The sequence below is a fragment of the Capricornis sumatraensis genome, chromosome 23, assembly GCF_032405125.1.
Source record: "Capricornis sumatraensis isolate serow.1 chromosome 23, serow.2, whole genome shotgun sequence".
Lineage (NCBI taxonomy): Eukaryota > Metazoa > Chordata > Mammalia > Artiodactyla > Bovidae > Capricornis > Capricornis sumatraensis.
Window position 1 is genome coordinate 5932659 of NC_091091.1, and position 22927 is coordinate 5955585.

General features: G+C 36.8%; 1 protein-coding gene across 14 annotated transcripts in view; it reads left to right on the forward strand.

The window, feature by feature from the left end:
• Positions 1-22927, forward strand: part of PCDH15 (protocadherin related 15) — an 874382-nt gene that overhangs the window by 314500 nt on the left and 536955 nt on the right. For all 14 annotated transcript variants that reach the window (XM_068961317.1, XM_068961319.1, XM_068961315.1 and 11 more), the window contains one exon: positions 14742-14902. In XM_068961317.1, the coding sequence (XP_068817418.1) occupies positions 14742-14902 (161 nt within the window). The remainder of the gene's footprint in view (positions 1-14741; positions 14903-22927) is intronic.

Below are 22927 nucleotides of genomic sequence, written 5' to 3' on the forward strand. Positions count from 1 at the left end.
CTTCCACCTACTTCTTTCCATCCTTCTTTTCTTCCTTTTTCTTTACTTTTCTCCCATTCTAGAACATGCATTAAGCCATACTGTCCAAATGTAATACTAGAGGAGTGCGACATGTTTTAGAATAGCTCTTCCCATCAAAATTGTGCAACCTAGAAACTGAAATCTCATGCATATTGATAGGTGTATTATTGTATATATTAATAATTAATATAGCATTAAGAACTGCTTTTATGGGTTCCTTGTGTCTCCAAAGCAAGAGAGCTCTTTATACTGAGAATATGATGCTAAGCTTGATGGAGAAAGGAACATGTGTGGATCACAAATGATGGCTATTGTTCTAACGTCTTGAAATAAGAAAATACAGGTTATGTTTTAAAACAAAAGGAAGAACCTAAGATTGTATAAAGTTTATAGAATTTGTGTGAAAGAAATAAAACTTGAAAAATAGATTGACAGTGCATGTTCTGAGTGATCGCTTCTCCTATATCCCTGTCTCCTATAATTCACCTCTGAATCTGATATTATTTTTCTGTGCTCCATTTTGTTCAGTTCTTACTGTTTCACTACTTTTCATTCAGTTTTCTGAGTTTCTCATTCTGCAAATAATATGTTAAATGTTAAGAACTTGACAGTATGTCCTAGTGATATTATCTGTATTTTACTACAAATATTCCTGAGAAAGAAAATTTAATCACTTAACACAGTTGTTCATAAGATAGGCATTTCAATATTTTAGTGTAATAATTTAGGAGACTGCTCTATTACCCCATCCAATAGTTGTATAAGTTGCCTACTTTTACCTAGTACTTACTCACTCGTTCTCACTTCATTGTTCTAGTGTAATTAGAGAAGAGAGTTGACTCCCAATTTGCATGCAGTGAGGCTGATATTATATAGATTTTAAATATACAGGATAAATCAGGCTTTCAGAGTGCCTGGATCTACATTCAAAAGGAAATAAGCAGGACATTTTTTTCTGTTTAAGAATAATATTTCTTAAATTATTAATGAAATTACTCTCAGAACTCAAAACTTATGTTAAGAATTTCACTCATATATTGATGATAAGAAGTTATGATATACTTGTCTTAGCTGTACTCTGGCTGGATCAGAACCTTTTTCATTTTGCAAAAGTACAATTTTTTTTGTAGATATCTCATTACATTTTATAAAGACACTGGGACAAGAGGAAAAACTTAGTATGCTATCATTATTTTTATATTTTAAAAAAGTCAGTTGGGAGAACATGTGAGATTACAGAACTACAGAAGACTGATATTTCTATAAAGTTGTTAAGTTCATATAGGAAATAGAAAAGATATCTTAATTTCCACCTGATGTTTCCTCTTTCACACAGTAAGATACCATTTCAGCTTAGTCAACACTTTTAAGATAACAGCAAGATTAGAAACATGCCCTGAGTCTTCACTGTTATGTTGAGGAAGTGAGAATTCCATTCATGTCTTTTGATGCTTAGGCACATTGCCATCCGTGTTGGCATTCACAACATTTTCTTTTTAATGAAAAGAAGTTTAGCTTTCTTCGTCAGCATTCTCTCTCTCACACTCTCTCTCTCTGTCCATATGCATTTGTATGTTTGTATGTATATCAGCTGTGACACATGTATCCTCATAATCTGGTATACTTAAAACTTTTCATGTTCAGGTATAGATTTAAGGCTTAGATAGAGGGAATTTTATACTGTTATTATTAGTTTTTCATTACTGGATGAGTTATTTAGCTTGAAGCTAAAAGAGAAGGGATTTTAAAATGGAATGGAAGCCACCGGGTCCAGAGTTCTAGTAAGGGACTTTTAAACTATAATGATAGCAATGATGTTCATCCATACCTCAGATGTTAAGCAGAGATAGGAGATGAGGAAAATGTGTGAAATTTAAGAGCAGTAGAGGACTGATTATCACTGAATATCTGCAAAGCAAATGAGAGAGACCCACTTACTATGGAGAATTATTTCCTAACATCTGTTAATGGACTTCTAGTTTTTTGCTCTATTGGAATTATTGTTCAAGCAAACAATGCTTAGCCTAAGGGTAAGAAACGTATATTATGTATAATGTGAATAGTGTTTAGTAGCATCTTTTACTTGCTATTCTTGATTCCTGTGTGTTCCTCCTGTTAATAAAGCTAACAAATGCCAGGGTGACTCAGTATGTACTTTTTTCATTCATTTTACTGATATTTTCCTCACCGAACTAGTAATGGGCTTATGTGTGTATCTGTGTGTTGTGTGTGTGTGCACACTCAGTCGTGTCCAACCCTTTGGGACCACCCCCTACATAAAGCACTATCTAAATGAATTTTCAAATAAAATTACTTAAATAATCATAGAGACAGCCTCCAGCTTAGTGTACAACAAAAGTATTTTAAGAATTATTTCATAAATCTTAAAATATTTCCTCAGGAGTATATAAGCACATTACATTTACATTTAAAGTCACTCAGTCATGTCTAACTCTTTGGAACCCCATGGACTATACAGTCTTGGGACCCCATGGACTGAAGTCTTCAGGCCAGAATACTGAAGTGTGTAGCCTTTCCCTTCTCCAGGGGATCTCCCAAATCCAGGGATCATGGTAGCCTATCCCTTCTCCAGGGCATCTTCCTGACCCAGGAATCGAACTAGGGCCTCCTGCATTGCAAGGGGATTCTTTACCAACTGAGCTATCTACTATTACTACTACTAAGTTGCTTCAGTCGTGTCCAACTCTATGCGACCCCATAGATGGCAGCCCACCAAGCTCCCCCGTCCCTGGGATTCTCCAGGGAAGAACACTGGAGTGGGTTGCCATTTCCTTCTCCAATGCATGAAAGTGAAAAGTGAAAGTGAGGTCGCTCAGTCGTGTCTGACTCTTAGCGACCCCATGGACTGCAAGCCCACCAGGCTCCTCCGTCCATGGGATTTCCCAGGCAAGAGTACTGGAGTGGGGTGCCATGGCCTTCTCCGAACAGAGCTATCAGGGAAGCCCAATATAAGCACACACATGCCTAAGTTACAATAAGTCTGGTGGAAAGATGCAGAAGCGTCCATGAAACAACCTAGCACTGAGAAGGAATAATACAAACTATAGTCTCAAACACTCTTAGGCCCTTCTTTCTCATCAGCACCCCTTAGTACTATTGAATATTTACCATCGTACCCTCTTGTGCATATCAGTTTTTGTTTCCTTTCCTTAAAATACAAGTTTGTTTGTTTGTTTTTTGAAAGGAGGAAACCTTAGGTTTATATTTATGCTGCAACTACATTAAAAGGAACAGACCTTTCTTTCTAGGACTAAAATTCACAAATCAGGGACAGTTCAGTTCAGTTCAGTCACTCAGTCGTGTCCGATTCTTTGCAACCCCATGGACTGCAACAAACCAGGCTTCCCTGTCCATCACCAACTCCCAGAGCTGACTCAAACTCATGTCCACTGAGTCAGTGATGCCATCCAAACGTCTCATCCTCTGTTGTCCCCTTCTCCTCCCACCTTCAGGGTCTTTTCAAATGAGCCAGTTCTTCGCATCAGGTGGCCAAAGTATTGGAGTTTCAGCTTCAGCCTCAGTGCTTCCAATGAATATTCAAAATTGATTTCCTTTAGGATGGAAAGTCTAGGATAGATGTCTCTGATTGCTAACTCTATGGTAGAGGCCCAGATGAGCCCATGAATATTGGACTAGACTACGTAAAACAGCGGCTCCTGTACAACTATGAAGACATGGGGGAGAAATATTAATCTTCGTTTAACTTTTCATTTTTTTGTTCCATCCAGTCCCATCTAAACTCTTGACTCGTGACTCTCATATTTAAATCTTTAGTCCAGATCTCTTTTCTCTCTTTTCTGAACCAAAAATATACATCTTAACTGCCTCTTCCACATTTTCACTCATATGTCTAACAAGCAAATTGAACAGATCTGATCAAAATGAGTTCTGGATCTTCCCACACACTTCTGTACCTGTTCCTCATGGTATCTTTCTCACATAAGATAAAGGAAACTCCATCTTCACAATTTTTCCAGGACAAATTTTTATTAGTCATTGTTGACTCACTGTCTCTCATGTTCAATATCTAGTTTATGAGGAAATACTATTGTCTATTGAATATACCCACATATATACTTCCCTGGTGGCTTAGACGGTAAAGCATCTATCTACAATGCTGGAGACCTGGGTTCAATCCCTGGGTTGGGAAGATCCCCTGGAGAAGGAAATGGCAATCCACTCCAGTACTCTTGCCTGGAAAATCCCATGGACAGAGGAGCCTGGTAGGCTACAGTCCATGGGGTCGCAAAGAGTCAGACACGACTGAGCAACTTCACACACTCACACACATACCCACATTAGACCTTTGTGCTTTATTACTTTTACTGTTATTAACTTGTTCTCAGTTCAGTTCAGTTCAGTCGCTCAGTCGTGTCCGACTCTTTGCGACCCCATGAATTGCAGCACGCCAGGCCTACCTGTCCATCACGAACTCCCGGAGTTCACCCAAACTCATGTCCATCAAGTCATGTGATGCCATCCAGCCATCTCATCCTCTGTCGTCCCCTTTTCCTCCTGCCCTCAATCCCTCCCAGCACCAGAGTCTTTTCCAATGAGTCAACTCTTCGCATGAGATGACCAAAGTACTGGGGTTTCAGGTTTAGCATCATTCCTTCCAAAGAACACCCAGGGCTGATCTGCTTCAGAATGGACTGATTGGATCTCCCTATCTCACCATTATCTCTTGAACAGAATACTTCAATAAAATTACAACTAAGCTTCCTGTTTCAGACCTTCCTCTGCCTCAGTCCATATTCAACACAATAGTTAAAGTTATCCTTCTAAAATATGTCAGCTTAAAACTTTCTTGTGGCTCCCAGTCTCCCTGAAAGTAAAAGACATATTACCCTAAAATGCCTGCTTTGACTTTTCAGTCACTAGCCTACAAACTATTTCTGCAATACACAGCAAGCACATTCCAAATGTCTATAAGCTTAAAATAAATACATTACTTATGAGAAGTACAATTCCTAATGGATTACACAGGAATTAATCTGGTGGGGGGTAATATGTGCTGGAGGGAGTGGAAAAATGTAAATTATACGACTGTATATGGTATGTTAGATCATTAAGTAGAGTGGTTGAAGATGCCTTCATTGAAAAAGTGATATTAGAGTACAGAGCAGAAGTTGATAAAAGAGCAGGTCTTGTGTCTTTCTGGGACTGGAGATTTAAATTTGGGAGTCATAAGTCAAGAGTTTAGATAGGACTAGATGGGACTGGATGAGACCATCAAAAAAAAAAAAAGGTTATGCAAAGATTAAAGTTCTAGAAGCAAGCATTAATGAGTAGAGTAGACCTACTCTAAGAATTAGTATAGCAAGAAGCACTTTGTATCTATCCAAGAGTCTCTGTTAGAAATATCCTCCCACTGTGGGCTCCATGTGTACCAGAAAGAGTTACTAAATTTTATCATCTCTTTCTTTCACTCAATAATTTTATTCTTAGGTTTCAGATGGAGGAGAAATTCTTGCTCATGCATATCAGAGGGCATCTGTGTATATGTGTGTGTGTGTAAAACAAAGAGAGCCAAACATGGAGGAAAATCAATATATCTCTGAGGTTTGAGGAAAATGATTGTGTACATACTCACTCACATATTTATATGCACAGATAGCTTTTTCTGATTGGAATGTAGAATTTAGCAATAGGATAAATTTACTATTGAGTAATATTTTTCAAAGATATGTAAGGTGAGGTATGGCAAAAGGATTACGAGCTACTCTTTTGAGAATTTTTCTGTGAAGCATGTATTTATCATTTACTGACACAACCATATCATATAACAGACATTCTGTCTTGAATGTGCTTTTATTAGATAAATGTCATTTTTCATCAGCTTTGAGAGCAGGGAACCTTTATGGGATCACTCAATAAAGGTGTGTGGAGATTGGTTTAAACCTGAGAGAAAGATTTCTTAAAGTTGAGAGAGCAGCAACTTCCCTTTTAGAGTCTATAGTCTTTCCAATGGTGGAGACATATATATGGTCTAGTTCACTTTTTTTAAATTTGCTTTTTTATAATCATATTTAATGTACATACATATATACAATATGACCTGTTTCTTTATTTCAACTGTATCATTTTGATTGTTTGAAAGAATCTTGCTGTATTTTGAGAGTAATAACCTTCATTATTTTCATATGCCTGTGAATTGGATATAGTACAATTCACTAAGATTTTATATTTTATCTGTTAGCTCAGCTGATAGAGTAAACACATATTGATAAACACTTTGACATCCATAATGTGGACTCCCTTGTGTGCTATCTTCTTCACTCTTATTTACACCAGGAAGAAATAGCTTTTGATTTATGATAAATTCTCAGTGATAGTGTGAATAAATTTTTGTCCCCCCTTTTATTTTCTGTTTTGCCTATGCACAGTATTCTCTTATTTTTCTGTTGGCTTTTGTGTATGTTATCTGCTTCTTCTATCTCAGTTTTTAAAAAGTGAAATTAAATAAAATATGTGGCTAGTGTTTCAAATTTAATGAAATAAGATGAAAAAGTTCAACATTCAGGAAACTAAGATCATGGCATCTGGTCCCATCACTTCATGGGAAATAGATGGGGAAACAGTGGAAACAGTGTCTGACTTTATTTTTCTGGGCTCCAAAATCACTGCAGATGGTGATTGCAGCCATGAAATTAAAAGACACTTACTCCTTGGAAGGAAAGTTATGAGCAACCTAGATAGCATATTAAAAAGCAGAGATATTACTTTGCCAACAAAGGTCCGTCTAGTCAAGGCTATGGTTTTTCCAGTGGTCATGTATGGATGTGAGAATTGTACTGTGAAGAAAGCTGAGCACTGAAGAATTGATGCTTTTGAACTGCGGTGTTGGAGAAGACTCCTGAGAGTCTCTTGGACAGGAAGGAGATCCAACCAGTCTATCCTAAAGGAGACCAGTCCTGGGTGTTCGTTGGAAGGACTGATGCTGAGGCTGAAATCCCAATACTTTGGCCACCTCATGTGAAGAGTTGACTCATTAGAAAAGACCCTCATGCTGGGAGGGATTGGGGGCAGGAGGAGAAGGGGATGACAGAGGATGAGATGGCTGGATGGCATCACCGACTTGATGAGTTTGGGTGAACTCCAGGAGTTGGTGATGGACAGGGAGGCCTGGCGTGCTGCAGTTTATGGGGTCGCAAAGAGTTGGACATGACTGAGAGATTGAACTGAACTGAAGATGAATAATAACTTTATATAATTCAATCTATACAAACGCCCATCCTAGTGAGAGTAAGATGGAAAGTATTATTTGTTGAGTAACTATGTGCCTTTACTTACATTCATTACTTTATTTTTCTTAGCAATGTATATTACTGATTACAAGAATCTGCAGGACTTACCTAAGTTCATAGATGTAGTAAGTAGTGAGCCCAAGATTTTGAACTTAGATCTTTTGCCTTTAGGGCTATGTTAGCTGTATTGAAACAGAGTTTTACAACAGCATACATCTATCATTTCACAGTTTGCCAAGGCTGTAGTCTCAGCTAAGACTTGATTAGCTAGGGAAGTGTTTGCTTCCAAGGTACTTCAGGCTTGACAAAATCGCCTTCCTGTGGTTGTAAGACTGAAGTCTTCTGTCTGCCTGCCTGTCAGCTGACTACCCATAGCTCTTAAAGGCTGTCATAGCTCCTTACCATGTGGGCTTTCCAACGTGGGTAACTATTTTATCAAGGCCACCAAGGGAAAGAGAGAAAGGCTCAACAAGATAGTCGCTAGAATCTCATGTAACATAGCCACATATTATACATGTAAATAGGACTTCCCATAACTTTTACCATATTCTTTCAGTTAGAAGCAAGTCACAGGTCCCACCCACACTCAGGAGAAGGGAATCACATAAATTCAGTGTTAATGAGGGTAGGATCTGTCTGCTCACTACTGAAAAGCCAAAAAAAAGAGGCCAGGTTGATGGAAAGGAGGAAAGTTTGCTTTATTTTAGATGCTGGGGGTGGGGAGTGTGGTGCAGGGGAGAGTGGATGCCTGTCCAAAGGCGACTCTCTCCATGGACAATAAGTGGGCAAAGGTTTCTGTGGATGAAGGGAAGGGGCTACGAGCAGAAACAGCAGAGTCAACTCTGACAGTCATCTTGAAAACTGGTCTCAGTGGTCTGGCCAGCATCATCTTGATTGTTGTAGGTATAGTTTCAGGATCATTTTGTTTCCATTTCTTGATGCCAGTTCTTGAAATTGTGGCAACCTATGTCATGGCTACAGTCTGGTCAGCATGTAGTTAACTTCTTCCACCTGCTGTGGGTCTCAGTATCTAGAAGACAGCTCACAGGATATGGCTCAAAATATTATCCACAGCCTGTGAGAAGGAGCCAGAGGTCCTTGACTATGCTTAATAACTACATTAGTAATACTTGGTCTCCTTTGACTGTTTTCCTTTGTTTCTGTGTGCTCTTATTTCTCTGATTAAGCTTATTCCTTGGCTAAAGTTTTTCCACAGACAAAAGGCAGGCAGAGGACATGAAGGGAAGGATCATAGGGTCCTTCTCCATTTCACCAGGAGGCAAGCACCATGGGGGTACCTTAAGAGTCTGTCCACCATGGAGCCATTTTAGCTTCTCTAAACTCAGAATCCAGCTTGTCTGTTTGTTCAGAATGCTTCCTCTGCCACCGTGGAAAGGAGAGGTACAATAGTAGTCCCTGTCCCAAGGGATGCTAGGTTAGTATGTTCATTTCTTAAACTGGTACTCCAAGTCTGACCTGAAGTTTTATTGAATTATCCTTAACGCCAACTATCTATTCTCTTTTATGAGTTGTTAGTTATAAGGTCAGAGACTATACCTATATCTAGGAAAGTGAAAGTGTTAGTTGCTCAGTTGTGTCCAACTCTTTGCAACTCCATGGACTGAAGCCTGCCAGGCTCATCTATCCTTACAGATATAATTTGGGGAAAATTAGTTCTAAGGTCGGGTAGTTTATAATTATATTGTACAATTCTCCTTATACTTTATGCTATTTATAATATAATTTATACTATTCTCTTACTTTAAAGTTGTTTCTTTTCCCCTTTAAATATTTTCAACAAATTATAGGGCACAAAACTCCAAATAATAAGGTTATAACTCAGCTGATTTTTGCCTGTGTTTCCTATGAACTCAAAACAAAGCTAACAAAGTTTTTGTACTTTCACATTTAAGTTAAAACATTTGTGTATTTCCAAGATGATAGCAAGATATAGGGAGAGGAGATCTAAACTATTAATTAGTAACCTGGAATTTGGTCTTACATATACTTCAATACTTCCATCACCTGATGTGAAGAGCCAAATCATTGGAAAAGACCCTGATGCAAGGAAAGATTGAGGGTAGGAGGAGAAGGGGGTGATAGAGGATGAGATGGTTGGATGGCATCACTGACTCAGTGGACATGAGTTTAAGCAAATTTTGGGAGATAGTGAAGGACAGGGAAGCCTGCTGTGCTGTAGTCCATGGGGTCTCAAAGAGTTGCACGCAAATTAGTGACTGAACAACAACAACAATGTGTTTATTATCTACACCACATTGGTCAGGTTGTTTTAGTGCATGGGGAAATTTGGAGATACCACATGATTTGCTTCATTTTTCATGTATAAGTGTGTGTGTGTGTGTACATATGCATCATATATATCATAAATATGTAATATACATTTATATATGAGATGGTAGGTTTTCTTCAAGTTCTCAAATTCTATGATCCTATTTTTAGTTAAATAAATAAGCATGCATTCTACATAAAAGTACATAACATGTATGCATTTGCTTACTACTTTATTTACAACAGAATAGAAATACTAGAAATTGTCTAAATGTCAAGATATTTATATCAATTTCTAAGAGAAAAATAAAGAATAGGAGGGAAACAATCCCTTTATTCTTAAAGTGTTATAGTTGTATGCCTATGTCATACTTGATATATCACCTATCATGTATCATGAAATAAAATATAAGTAAAGGTATTATTACTTAAGTAATATGAATGAAGTACACTTGAACAAAGCTTTCCATTTTGTAATGGTTTGTTCTTTTGAAGTAAATAAAATAATTTTTAAAAACCAACATAGTTTTGCAAAGCAGTATATGTTTTTTTCTGTTTGAATCACTGTTGGTTTAATTGATATCATTTTCCATTTTTAGCAAACATTGTGGGTAATTAATATATTCCTAACATTGAAACACAGTCCAATCAGTGTTGATAGTTTCTTTATGAAGTTGGTGGGTACACATATATTTCTTTCCCTTTACCAATTAGTTATCCAGATATGATATGAACATATGCTTAACTAAAATGTGTTTATACATTATAAATCTGTTTATAATTTACATAATTGTAAATTAAGAAGTATGAAAAATCAGAGTAGGAGAATAGTCTAGGAAAGTCCAGGAAATTTTTGGCAAAGATGAGGATTTGAGCATGAGAAGAGTTTTGTTTAGCTGGGTAATCTTGGAATCTAGATTTTACTCAATAAACAACTACACAGTGGCCATGCTTACTGTTTAATCTCACTGAAAAACTGTGTATTAGCTACAATTTCAGCTTTTTAAAAAATTGTTTTAATTAAATAATGCACATTTGGGAACTTTGTTTATGGTTTCATTTACAAGGGGTAAATGCAAGAAAAAGCATCCAATGCTCCTGACTGTATGTTGCAGCTGAACTTCTTTCCAGTTGACTTTAACTGGAGAAAGATTGTTGTGAGAGATTTTTTGCAGTTCATATTATTATACACCTTTGCATAATTAATTGTTTTATGGCAAGTACTGTATTCTGTGCACAGAGTAATTGTCTTATTTTAATGTTTGAAATGAGCCCAAACAGTCAATTACTTTCTCTCCATGTAGAACTTATTCTTTCAGCATCTTTGAATTTGGTTAATTAGAAAGGCAACAAACCCTCTTGCCACTGCCACCTCCACAGCATTTTTAGAGACTAACCTACTTGTTTTATAACTGTCTAGTTAAAGAAGCAAATACAATTTTCAAGAAAATATTAAATAATAAATTATGACTTTAGTTCCTCTAATATATAATCTGTATGTGTATATGTGTGTTTAGCCCCTAATAGAACCAAACAGATGCTGGGGATGAGTAAAAGGTATTCAATCTAAAGATCACTATGAGTATGAATTTGTTAAATAAGACCCCTTTCTTGCCATGAAATCTAAATTTAGCTTCTTTGAGAAAAATCAAAACTGTCTAATGTTACTAAGTAGAAAAAGCGAGTCACTCCCAAGTGAGCAGGCCTGGATGGCTCACCTATCAATCCCTGGATGGACTGTCATTCACCAGAGACAAGAAGTTATCATCTTTATAATTTTTTCTAGAGTGAGCATTCTCTGCCTTCCTTCTAACTTCCCAGAGTGGATATTTTGCATTCAAATCTTTTGAGCCCATGTAAATTCTCCAGACAGCTTGCCACACCTATCTTAGCTTTGTAGCATGAAATGTAGATTTGGTTTATAAAAACTTCTGGGACATAAAATAAATCATTTTGCTTTAGTTTCAAATGCTTTCTCTTGCAAGATGGAGTTGATAACATTAAGAGCAATAACCGTAATTCATATTTTTCAGGGTTTTTTTTTTTTCCTGTACCAAGGGCTGCAATCAGTACTTCACATGCATTATCTCACTTAGTCCCCAGACCAACCTAACAGGCTCTTCTTTGATGCAAATTACCTTATACACTTGTAAGTAGGGGAATGGGCCTGGTATAAGGAGGCAGTTTTATTGATTCGTAAGTTATTTTACAGTGTATTTCTGTTTTGATATATTCTGAGCACAATTTTATCATAGTTAAAAATAAATAGCTATGTAAGAGGATCTTAATACAAAAGCTGGAAATCTACTGGAGCACCTTTATTTAATGCAACTAGAGTTTATATTAGTGGCTATGACTGATACTGTGCTAATATGGAAGAAGCTAGGGGTACAGATGAAGAAGCTGTGAAATTGTTTTTTCCAAGTTTAAAACAACAGATTAACGAAGAAAGCTTAAATGCTCGATCAGATTTTTCAGTTTTGTTGAAAAAAGTCTGTATTCGGAAGCATTTTGTTGTTGTTTAGTCACTAAAATGTGCCTGACTCTTTTGCGACCCCATGGACTGCAGCTTACCAGGGTCTTCTGTCCACAGGATTTCCTAGGCAAGAATACTGGAGTGGGTTGTTAATTCCTTCTTCAGGGAATCTTCCTGACCCAGGGATCAAACCTCTGTCTCCTGCATTGGCAGACAGATCCTCTTATCACCAAGCCATCAAGAAGTCTATTTAGAAGCAAATGACTGTCAATAACTACTTCTTGAAGGAAGAAGCATAAACCCCACTATTTAAGGCTAAAAGATTGACTATGATGCTTGGAGAAAATATCATTAAATATTTAACCATGCTAGTATTTTTACTGAGGTTGTTTTAGCTTTTGTTAGTGCTTTCAATATAAGAACACATTTTTTTTTTCCCCAAGTACATGCATGTGGTGTCATAATAAAAAATTACCTCTTCTATTTTACCCATTTTGGTTTTGTAGAGGAGGGAAACTGAAGGTGAGTGGGGTTAAGTAATCTATCCACCTTCACATGGCTAGTAAAGGTTAGTCCAAGACTGGATTTTATCTCTGTCAGTTCCAAGGTCTGTTTTCTTCACCTCTATGATATGAGTGTAAAACTAAGTTGATTCCTTTTTTATGATTTTAGCCATGCTTTATTATGCCCTCTCTTTGTGTCCCTCATAGTATATATGTATACTAGAGAAAGAACTGCTAATGTTCTATTATGCGTTATTGAATCAAGGCATAAATGTTAATTGTTAGTTGATGTACTTATTATACATTTATTTTTCTAGTCAGAAAATAGAATCATTTAATTTGTTAATTACATATTGAAAACACAGACTGAATAATTTTTCTTTTTTCTTTTTCCAGTTCTCCCAGTTTTTATTTTTTTTTAAAGGTTAGCTATGTGAAGCATTTGTAAAAGAGTATATACTCAGACACAGAACATATTTGTAAACAAGAAAATGCCACCATTGTCTGATCTGTGCTTTTGACTATCTGTAGATAACATATTTGCCAGTTCAGTTTTAAAAAAAAGGATCAGTTTCACTCATATTTAAATATATGTGCAAAAGTAAATAGTATGGCATTTAGAAAAGTGTGTGTGTGTATTTAAATATTCAGTTCAATTGAGTTCAGTTCAGTCACTCAGTGGTGTCCGACTCTGCAACCCCATGGACTTCAGCACGCCAGGCTTCCCTGTCCATCACCAACTCCTAGAGCCTACTGAAACTCATGTCAGGTGCATTGGTGATGCCATCCAACCATCTCATCCTCTGTCATCCCCTTCTCCTCCCACCTTCAGTCTTTCCCAGCATCAGGATCTTTTCCAATGAGTTAGCTCTTCTCATCAGGTGGCCAAAGTATTGAAGTATTAAAATATTACTTAGATATATCACTGCAAAAGAAGAATGGTACCTTTCAGCATTCTATAGTGAAATAAAGCTCATTGATAATAATATGATAAACATTATTGATTATTATTATTACTATTATTAACATTCTAAGAAAAATATTCAAGAGACTCTCCCTTTTGTTTATAATTATGCAATGATATAATATTCAGGCCAATTTTGTGCCTTAAGGAAATGCAGCAAATGCATTTTGTATTATTATTCAAGCTAGATTAAAATTTATAGATTATCTATGGATTCTTGTATACTATCCTAAAGCAGTGAATTCTCTAAATAAAGCCCATTTATTCAAATGTCCTTGAGAGGGTACATTTTTATTTGCATAGTCACAACTCTTCTTTATGCTGTTAAGTTTAATGAAATGGATCAGCTGAAAATGATTGCTGTAAGTTATACTGCATTATTGTTTGTTGAAGGAATCATTGCAGTATGAGGAAAAAGGGGGGGGGGGTTTGAATTGCATCAGGGCTGTTTGTGTTCAACTTATAAAATATATGGACTCTTTAACAAAAGTAGGAGAGACTAGAAATCTACTCTCTTATTCACCAAATGTCTAAAATTCAGCCCACTGGAAGAATAATAAGAAAGCAAGCATTGAAATGTGACATTAAAATGGTATGTTGTTCTAGTTGAGTACCCCAGACATGCCTTAAAGAAGAACAGCTTCTCTTGTGTATCTGCACATTAGTTTTGTCTTTCACACTAAGATTTATGTTTCATGGATTTGCTGTAAGATAAAAGAGAAAAGAAGTAATTCTCACCATGGGAATCTCTGCTACTTCTTTATCTTTTCCTTTTTCTTCCTTTCTCTTACTTTCCGGATATCTTTTTTCATATCAGAAGTCTTACTGAGTGAACTGAAGTATCAGCCTCTGTTATTATAGGAGTTTTCTTTTGTTCAGGATAAAATTCAGTGATAACTCCTGTGAGAAGTGATGGACAGGGAGAGGAACACACTGATGCTCTTAAAAGGAAACAAGAGATAGATGGTGAAACTCACCAAGAGTTTGAATCTCTGCCTTGCACCTCATCTTTTCAAAATATCATTTACAAATAGCATCACAAAGATTTTTTTTTTGGCCTTTTTGAAACAGAGCATTTTCTATATCATGCCAGATAAAAAAATTGAATATCTTTTGCTTTGAAACAGATTTGCAAGTCAGCCAGTGTGTGAGTTTATGAACCTTGTTGAAGAATGCATACATGTAGAATGTATTTTCAAATAACTTTCTTTGGTTTGCAGGTACAATTCTGGTGGATAACATGCTGATCAAAGGGACTGCTGGAGGACCAGACCCAACCATAGAACTCTCTTTAAAGGACAACGTGGATTACTGGGTATTGTTGGATCCTGTCAAACAAATGCTTTTCCTGAACAGCACAGGCAGAGTTTTGGATAGAGACGTTAGTACATTTTTTTTTTTTTTAATCTTTGCCCCTCTATTACAACTCTATTCTAATTTAAATATCTGCATGTGTTTGTTAATATATCAAATTTTCATTGTATAATTTGAATTTATTTTCAGTGTTTGTCAACAAAAACATTTTTTAAAAAACTCCTTGAAAGAAGAATAAGAAAGGAAGAAGGACCATCTGTGTCTGAGAGAACCATTGTTGGTCTCTTCTGAAATCCTGGAAGTTAGTCAAATATCTGAATAAGGAGAGAATATAGTGCTCAGAATGAATGGGTGGTAACCTTGAAAAAGTAGGATAAGCACCACCTAATTGATGGCAAAGTTTGAAAGTACAACTAGGTGTTGGCTTGAGGTCAGAAAGTTTACTTGGATTGTTAACAAGAGGCTGCTCTTACAAGCAGTAAGTGTTGGTTGAGAGATGAGTGACAATGTGCTTACAAAGCTGACAAAAATTAAAAGAAGCTGAGAAGAAGTTTCCTGGCAATGTCCCAGCCCAGTCATTCTCAGGCATGACCTAAGTATTTAGATATTAAGAATACCTACATAACCAAAGTTAAGTGTCTTCTTTCTGAAAAAGTTGAAAAACTGGAGTAGACTTGAGTAGCTTTCTAATGCAACTTTATTTTCACTTATTTGCATTCTAGTCTTGAGTGCAGAGAAAAGCATGTGTGAATATGTGCATACGGGGGTGTCACAAGCAGTAATTGTACAGGACCTTGTGAAAGCTCAAGAAGTACATCACATTGCCTACTCCCAAATTTCCATTCTATAAAATTCAAATGTCAGATACTCAACCTAGTGAACCTGAATCATCTCCCTACAATGTTTGGGATTTATGATCCACTTCAAAATAGTGTGGAGTATATGACTCCCTAATCTATTTCACATCTAAATTCAAACTTTTTAAGAACTTTGTGGTGAGGTGGGCAGTAATAGAGCTCTCCCACCAGAATGGGCTGCCCTTGTACAGTGGGAGAGGCCCATAATTCAGTGACTGAGCAGTTGGGGCAGATGTGAAAGGAGGTGACAAGGGGAGAATAGGAATAGATCTGTTGTGTTCAACCTAGAGGGGAAAAGTCATCTCTGATGCTGTTCTCATTTCTACAATTGCCCTCACTCATTATGTCCTTTAATCATAGCAATATTCTTTGCACCCCACAAATCAGAGTCTTGCCTGGGTTGCTAAAACTGTCTAAAACAGAATAAGGAGAGCTGTTATCTTAGAATTTATCTTGCCTTGTGTATAGTCAGTCTTTCTTTTATGAACACAATTTGAATAATGGCACAAATTGGCAAGCTGCAAGAGTCTCCCCAAGCTGTGTTACTTACAGACACCCTTCTTTTTTATATTATATCTGGTGTATAGCATTAGAGTTCAGCATGTGTTTACACCACCGGGTGGTCACCACCACAAGTCTAATTGTTATCCACCACCATACAATTGACTTCCTCTACTTAGTTTGCCCATTCCCACAATGCATCTTTTACTGGCTTTAATTAGGAATACTCATATCCAAGTCATATGAATTTTATAATGTAGCATGTTTGTAGAATTATAGAATATATTTATTGAATTTAAGTTAATGTCATTTTGTTCCCATTTTTAAAATCACCTATGATTATCATATTTGGCTTGCTTCTGCTACTGCTCCTAAGATGCTTTAGTTGTGTCCGACTCTGTGTGACCCCATAGACGGCGGCCCACCAGGCTCCCCCATCCCTGGGATTCTCCAGGCAAGAACACTGTAGTTGGTTGCCATTGCCTTCTCCTCATATTTGGCTTGTTTACTGGTAAATTACTTTTTCTTTGGAATCACTTTATTTGTTGTTTGTAGACCTTTTAATGATGCCCTTTCTGACCAATGTGAGGTGGTACCTCATTGTAGTTTTGAGTTGCCTTTCTCTAATAGTTAGTGATGATAAATATCTTTTTATGTCATCTATTGGCCATCTGGATGTCTTTTTGGAGAAATGTCTGTGTAGGTCATCTGTCCATTTTCTGTTTGAGCTGCTTGTATTTTGTTGTTGAGTTGTATGAACTATTTGTATATTTTAGAAATTAAATTCTTATTACTCATGTCATTCACAAATATTTTCCCCCAGTCTTTAGACTTTTTCCTTTTGTTTATGGTTTTTCTTGCTGTAAAGAAGCTTGCAAGTTTAACTAGGTCCCATTTATTTGTTTTTGCTTTTATTTCTATTGCCTTAGGAGACTGACCTAAAAAAAGAAAAATTGGTTAGATTTATGTCAGAGAATGTTTTGCCTGTGTTCTATTCTAGGAGCTTTATAGTGTTGTGTCTTAAGAATATTTAAGTCTAAGCCATTTTGAGTTTATCTTTGTGTATGGTATAAGCATGTATTCTAATTTCATTGATTTATATGTGCCTGTTCAACTTTCCTAACATTACTTGCTGAAGAGACTGGCTTTCCTCATTGTATAGTCTTCCCTTCTTTTCCAAAGATAATTATCCATAGGTGTGTGGGTTTGTTTCTGCTCTCTCTATTCCCATTGATCCATATGTCTGTTTTTGTGCCAATATCATGCTTTTTTGATTACTATAGCTTTTTAGTATTGTCTAAGTCTGTGAGGGTTATGACTCCTGCTTTGTTCCTTTTTCTATGAATTGCTTTGGGTCTTTCAGTGGTTTCATACTAATTTTAGGATTATTTATTTGGTGAAAAATGTCAGGTAATTTCAGAGATCACATTAAATCTATAGATTGCTTTAGGTATTATGGCCATTTTAACTATATTAATTCTTAAAACCTAAGAGCATGAAACAATCCAAATATCTTAACATCTCTTCTTTTAGACTCTAAGTTGGTAGGTACACAAAGAGCTTTGACTTCTATCCCCAGCCAATATGCATTTAACTACTAAGTTTTGTACTTTTATTTCCATAGGATGTTCTGCATTTGCCAACAGCATAACTCCAGTACAAACCCTCTTAATTCTCATTTGACTTTGGAACCATATCCTAGTAGTTCTCCTTATTATATTTCACAGTTCAAATTGTTCCAGTTTTAGTGTCTCAAAGCAGAGTTCTGGCCTTTTCAGTAGATGGATTTTCATTGCAAACTGGTTTATTTGGCCCTTGAGATTTCCTCAATTTTCTCAATCTATGCTTTTATTTAGAAACATATATTCTCAAATCCAGGAAAACTAAACTAACAACTGTTCTCTCAGCATAATCTCCCTGAGTCAGAAAGATCCACTGGAGAAGGGATAGGTTACCCACTCCAATAATCTTGGTCTTGTGGCTCAGCTGGTAAAGAATCTGTCTGCAATGAGGGAGACCTGAGTTGGACCCCGGGGTTGGGAAAATCCCCTGGAGAAGGGAAAGGCTACCCACTCCAGTATTCTGGCCTGGAAAATTCCATGGACTGTATAGTCTATGGGGTCACAAATAGTCGGACATGACTGAAAAACTTTCATTTTTTCACTTTCAACATAATCTAATTTTTTATCATGCCTTCCCTGATACTCTTTTTGAGCCTATGCTTTGAAATGACCTTTATCTATTACCATGAGTTGAATGTTACCTACTACTAAGACATTTCTCAAAATGCTACTCTCTACATAAAAGTATTTCCTAGGGTAACACCGATATATAATTTCTTATTGTAAACTCCAGAGCCTTTGAAACTTTCTCTCTCTCTTTTTCTTTCCTTTTTTTTTTTTTTTTTGCCACACAATTTGGCTCTCAGGATTTTAGTTCCCTGGCCAGGGATTGAACTTGGACCACAGCAGTAAAAGCACTGAGTCCTAACCACCGGACTGTCATGGAACTCCTTTATAATTCTTTTTTAACTCACATTATAGTTATCTATATTTATCTTATGTCAGTTTTATAGAATTTGCTTAATGTACAAGGACTATGTCATATTAATCTTAATGCATGTTGAACTTTGCATAAATAAGTACAATTAAATAAATGTAATATTCTTAATAGTTGATTGTGAAAAACCTACAAGTTTCTATATATTACATATGCATAATAACATTTTCTTTTCCATGGGGATGGTCTTGGTCCCTGTCTCCTGTACAATGTCACAAACCTCATTCCATAGTTCATCAGGCACTCTATCTATCAGATCTAGGCCCTTAAATCTATTTCTCACTTCCACTGTATAATCACAAGGGATTTGACTTAGGTCATACCTGAATGGTCTAGCAGTTTTCCCTACTTTCTTCAATTTAAGTCTAAATTTGGCAATAAGGAGTTCATGATCTGAGCCACAGTCAGCTCCTGGTCTTGTTTTTGTTGACCAATGTCATGGAAAAGAAATGCAAAAAGCAAAATGGCTGTCTGGGGAGGCCTTACAAATAGCTGTGAAAAGAAGAGACGCAAAAAAACAAAGGGGAAAAGGAAACATATAAACATCTGAATGCAGAGTTCTAAACAATAGCAAAAAGAGATAAGAAAGGCTTCTTCAGCGATCATTGCAAAGAAATAGAGGAAAAGAACAGAATGGGAAAGACTAGAGATTGCTTCAAGAAAATTAGAGATACCAAGGGAACTTTTCATGCAAAAATGGGCTCTATAAAGGTCAAACATGGGCTCTATAAAGGTCAAAAATGGCATGGACCTAACAGAAGCAGAAGATATTAAGAAGAGGTTAAGAATACATAGAAGAACTGTACAAAAAAGATCTTCGTGACCCAGATAATCATGATGGTGTGATCACTCATCTAGAGCCAGACATCCTGGAATGTGAAGTCAAGTGGGTCTTAGAAAGCATCACTATGAACTAAGCTAGTGGAGGTGATGGAATTCCAGTTGAGCTATTTCAAATCCTGAAAGATAACGCTGTGAAAGTGCTGCATTCAATATGCCAGCAAATTTGGAAAACTCAGCAGTGGCCACAGGACTGGAAAATGTGTTTTCATTCCAATCCCAAAGAAAGGCAATGCCAAGGAATGCTCCAACTACTGCACAGTGGCACTCATCTCACACATTAGTTAAATAATGCTCAAAATTCTCCAAGCCAGGCTTCAGCAATACGTGAACTGTGAACTGTGAACTTCCTGATGTTCAAGCTGGTTTTAGAAAAGGCAGGGGAAACAAAGATCAAATTGCCAACATCTGCTGGATCACGGAAAAAGCAAGAGAGTTCCAGAAAAACATCTATTTCTGCTTTATTGACTATGCCACAGCCTTTGACTGTGTGGATCACAATAAACTGTGGAAAATTCTGAGAGAGATGGGAATACCAAACCACCTGAGCTGCCTCTTGAGAAATCTGTATGCAGATCAGGAACCAATAGTTAGAACTGGACATGGAACAACAGACTGGTTCCAAATAGAAAAAAGGAGTACGTCAGGGCTATATATTGTCATCCTGCTTATTTAACTTATATGCAGAGTACATCATGAGAAATGCTGGACTGGAAGAAATACAAGCTGGAATCAAGATTGGCAGCAGAAATATCAATAACCTCAGATATGCAGATGACACCACCCTTATGGTAGAATGTGAAGAGGAACTAAAAAGCCTCTTGATGAGAGTGAAAGTGGAGAGTGAAAAAGTTGGCTTAAAACTCAACATTCAGAAAATGGTCCCATCACTTCATGGCAAATAGATGGGGAAACAGTGGAAACAGTGTCAGACTTTATTTTGGGGGGCTCCAAAATCACTGCAGATGGTGATTGCAGCCATGAAATTAAAACACACTTACTCCTTGGAAAAAAAGTTATGACCAACCTAGATAGCATATTCAAAAGCAGAGACGTTACTTTGCCGACTACGGTCCATTTAGTCAAGGCTATGGTTTTTCCAGTAGTCATGTATGGATGTGAGAGTTGGACTGTGAAGAAGGCTGAGCATGGAAGAACTGATGCTTTTGAACTGTGGTGTTGGAGAAGACTCTTGAGAGTCCCTTGGACTGCAAGAAGATCCAACCAGTCCATTCTGAAGGAGATTAGCCCTGGGATTTCTTTGGAAGGAATGATGCTAAAGCTGAAACTCCAGTACTTTGGCCACCTCATGTGAAGAGTGACTCACTGGAAAAGACTCTGATGCTGGGAGGGATTAGGGGCAAGAGGAGAAAGGGACGACAGAAGATGAGATGGCTGGATGGCATCACTGACTCGATGGACATGAGTCTGAGTGAACTCCGAGAGGTGGTGATGGACAGGGAGGCCTGGCGTGCTGCAATTCATGGGGTCCCAGAGATTCGGACACGACTGAGTAACTCAACTAAACTGAATAACATTTTCAAGTGGGTACTTTTTATTTTAGGTAACTTCTTTGAATATGCCATTAATTATGAAAGTAAATTTGTAAAGGACACTTTTACCTCTGGCCAGGCATTTATGTTAAGTTTTGCTTCATCATTTAAAAAACATTTATACAGCACATTACCTCTCTTTGCTTTTCACTATCTTCCAGTTTAATTTTTGAAGTAATGATTTTTTAAAATTTTGTAATAGTAGTATATACGTAGGAAGGAAAATCATGGTAAAATCCTTTCATTATGATGAGGAGTGAATAATGTTTGCCTTTGCTTTGTGAAAAATAAAATCTATTCTTATTCAAGTTGGCTAAATACTTATTTTCCATTTAAATAATTAAATAATCCAAATATTGTTGTTTGTATAAAAATCTCATTTTTCCTTAGACTGCATCAGTTCAGTTCAGTTTATTTGCTCAAGTCATGTCTGACTTTTTGCGACCCCATGAATCGCAGCACGCCAGGCCTCCCTGTCCATCACCAACTCCCGGAGTTCACTCAGACTCACGTCCATATAGTCAGTGATGCCATCCAGCCATCTCATCCTCTGTCGTCCCCTTCTCCTCCTGCCCCCAGTCCCTCCCAGCATCAGAGTCTTTTCCAGTGAGTCAACTCTTCACATGAGGTGGCCAAAATACTGAATATGTATGCTATAATCAACACTGTTCACATCAATACATTATTTATAAATGCTTCACTTTGCATTTTGCAACTGTCTGTATAACACTTTTTTTCAAATTGAAAAAAATCTTACATATTTATTTGAAAAATTCTTCCTTTGCATTTTACTCTCAACCTTACTTTGCAAAGATCATTTTCATCAACTGTTGTACATATCATTCCTGAACTTTGTGTATGTCAAAATATATTCACACATGTATACTAAAATATGGATATGCAAGTATACATTTAAAGTGGACCTGGGTTCGATCCCTGGGTCGGAAAGTTCCCCTGGAGAAGGGAATGACTATCCACTCCAGTATTCTGGCTTGGAGAATTCCATGAACTATGTAATCCATCGGTTCACAAAGAGTTGGACGTGACTGAATGCCTTTCACTTTCACACCATACTAAACAATTGTTTTTAAATTCGGAAAATAGTTTGCATGTCTAGGGAAATATGATGGTAATCACTCTAAATAATTACCCTCAAACAATTTATATACATTATTTTTTCTGATTTGTTTCATGAATGAAGCAAATTAAGAGAATCAGAGAAGATAGAATTGCCATGACTTATTTTTGCCACCAGTTATTAGAAATAAACCAGAATTTCCCTAACATTCCTAAGTTTGTTGGAACCCCTTGACTCTCCTAATAGGCTTGGTGGAACTGTACTTGGAATTTTTATGACCATCTTATATAGCAGAATAGAATCTATTCCAATGTGAGATCACAACGAGTGTTATATATTAGCCACAGGGATTTCTTGCCTTCATCATGATCCATTATGGTTGGAATTTATTGCAAGCCAAGTTCTATCTATGCTACTAACAGTTGCATAGGGAACTAAAGTTGTTAGTGACAAGAGTTCCAGGTGACCTGATTATTTCTAATTTATGGGCACTTAGCAGGACTAACTGGTGGCTCAGCACACTGCATTTGATTCTCCTTTTGCAAAGATTATGACCTTTCTGATATGGAATAGTTTTATAGGTCTCATTTGCAACGTTTACAAGATAAATAACTTTAGAGCATAAATTGTCACCTGATTGTCTTCCAGAGGTTTGTCAGAGAGGCTAATAGTACAACTATTTATTCTGTTATTTACTTTACAAT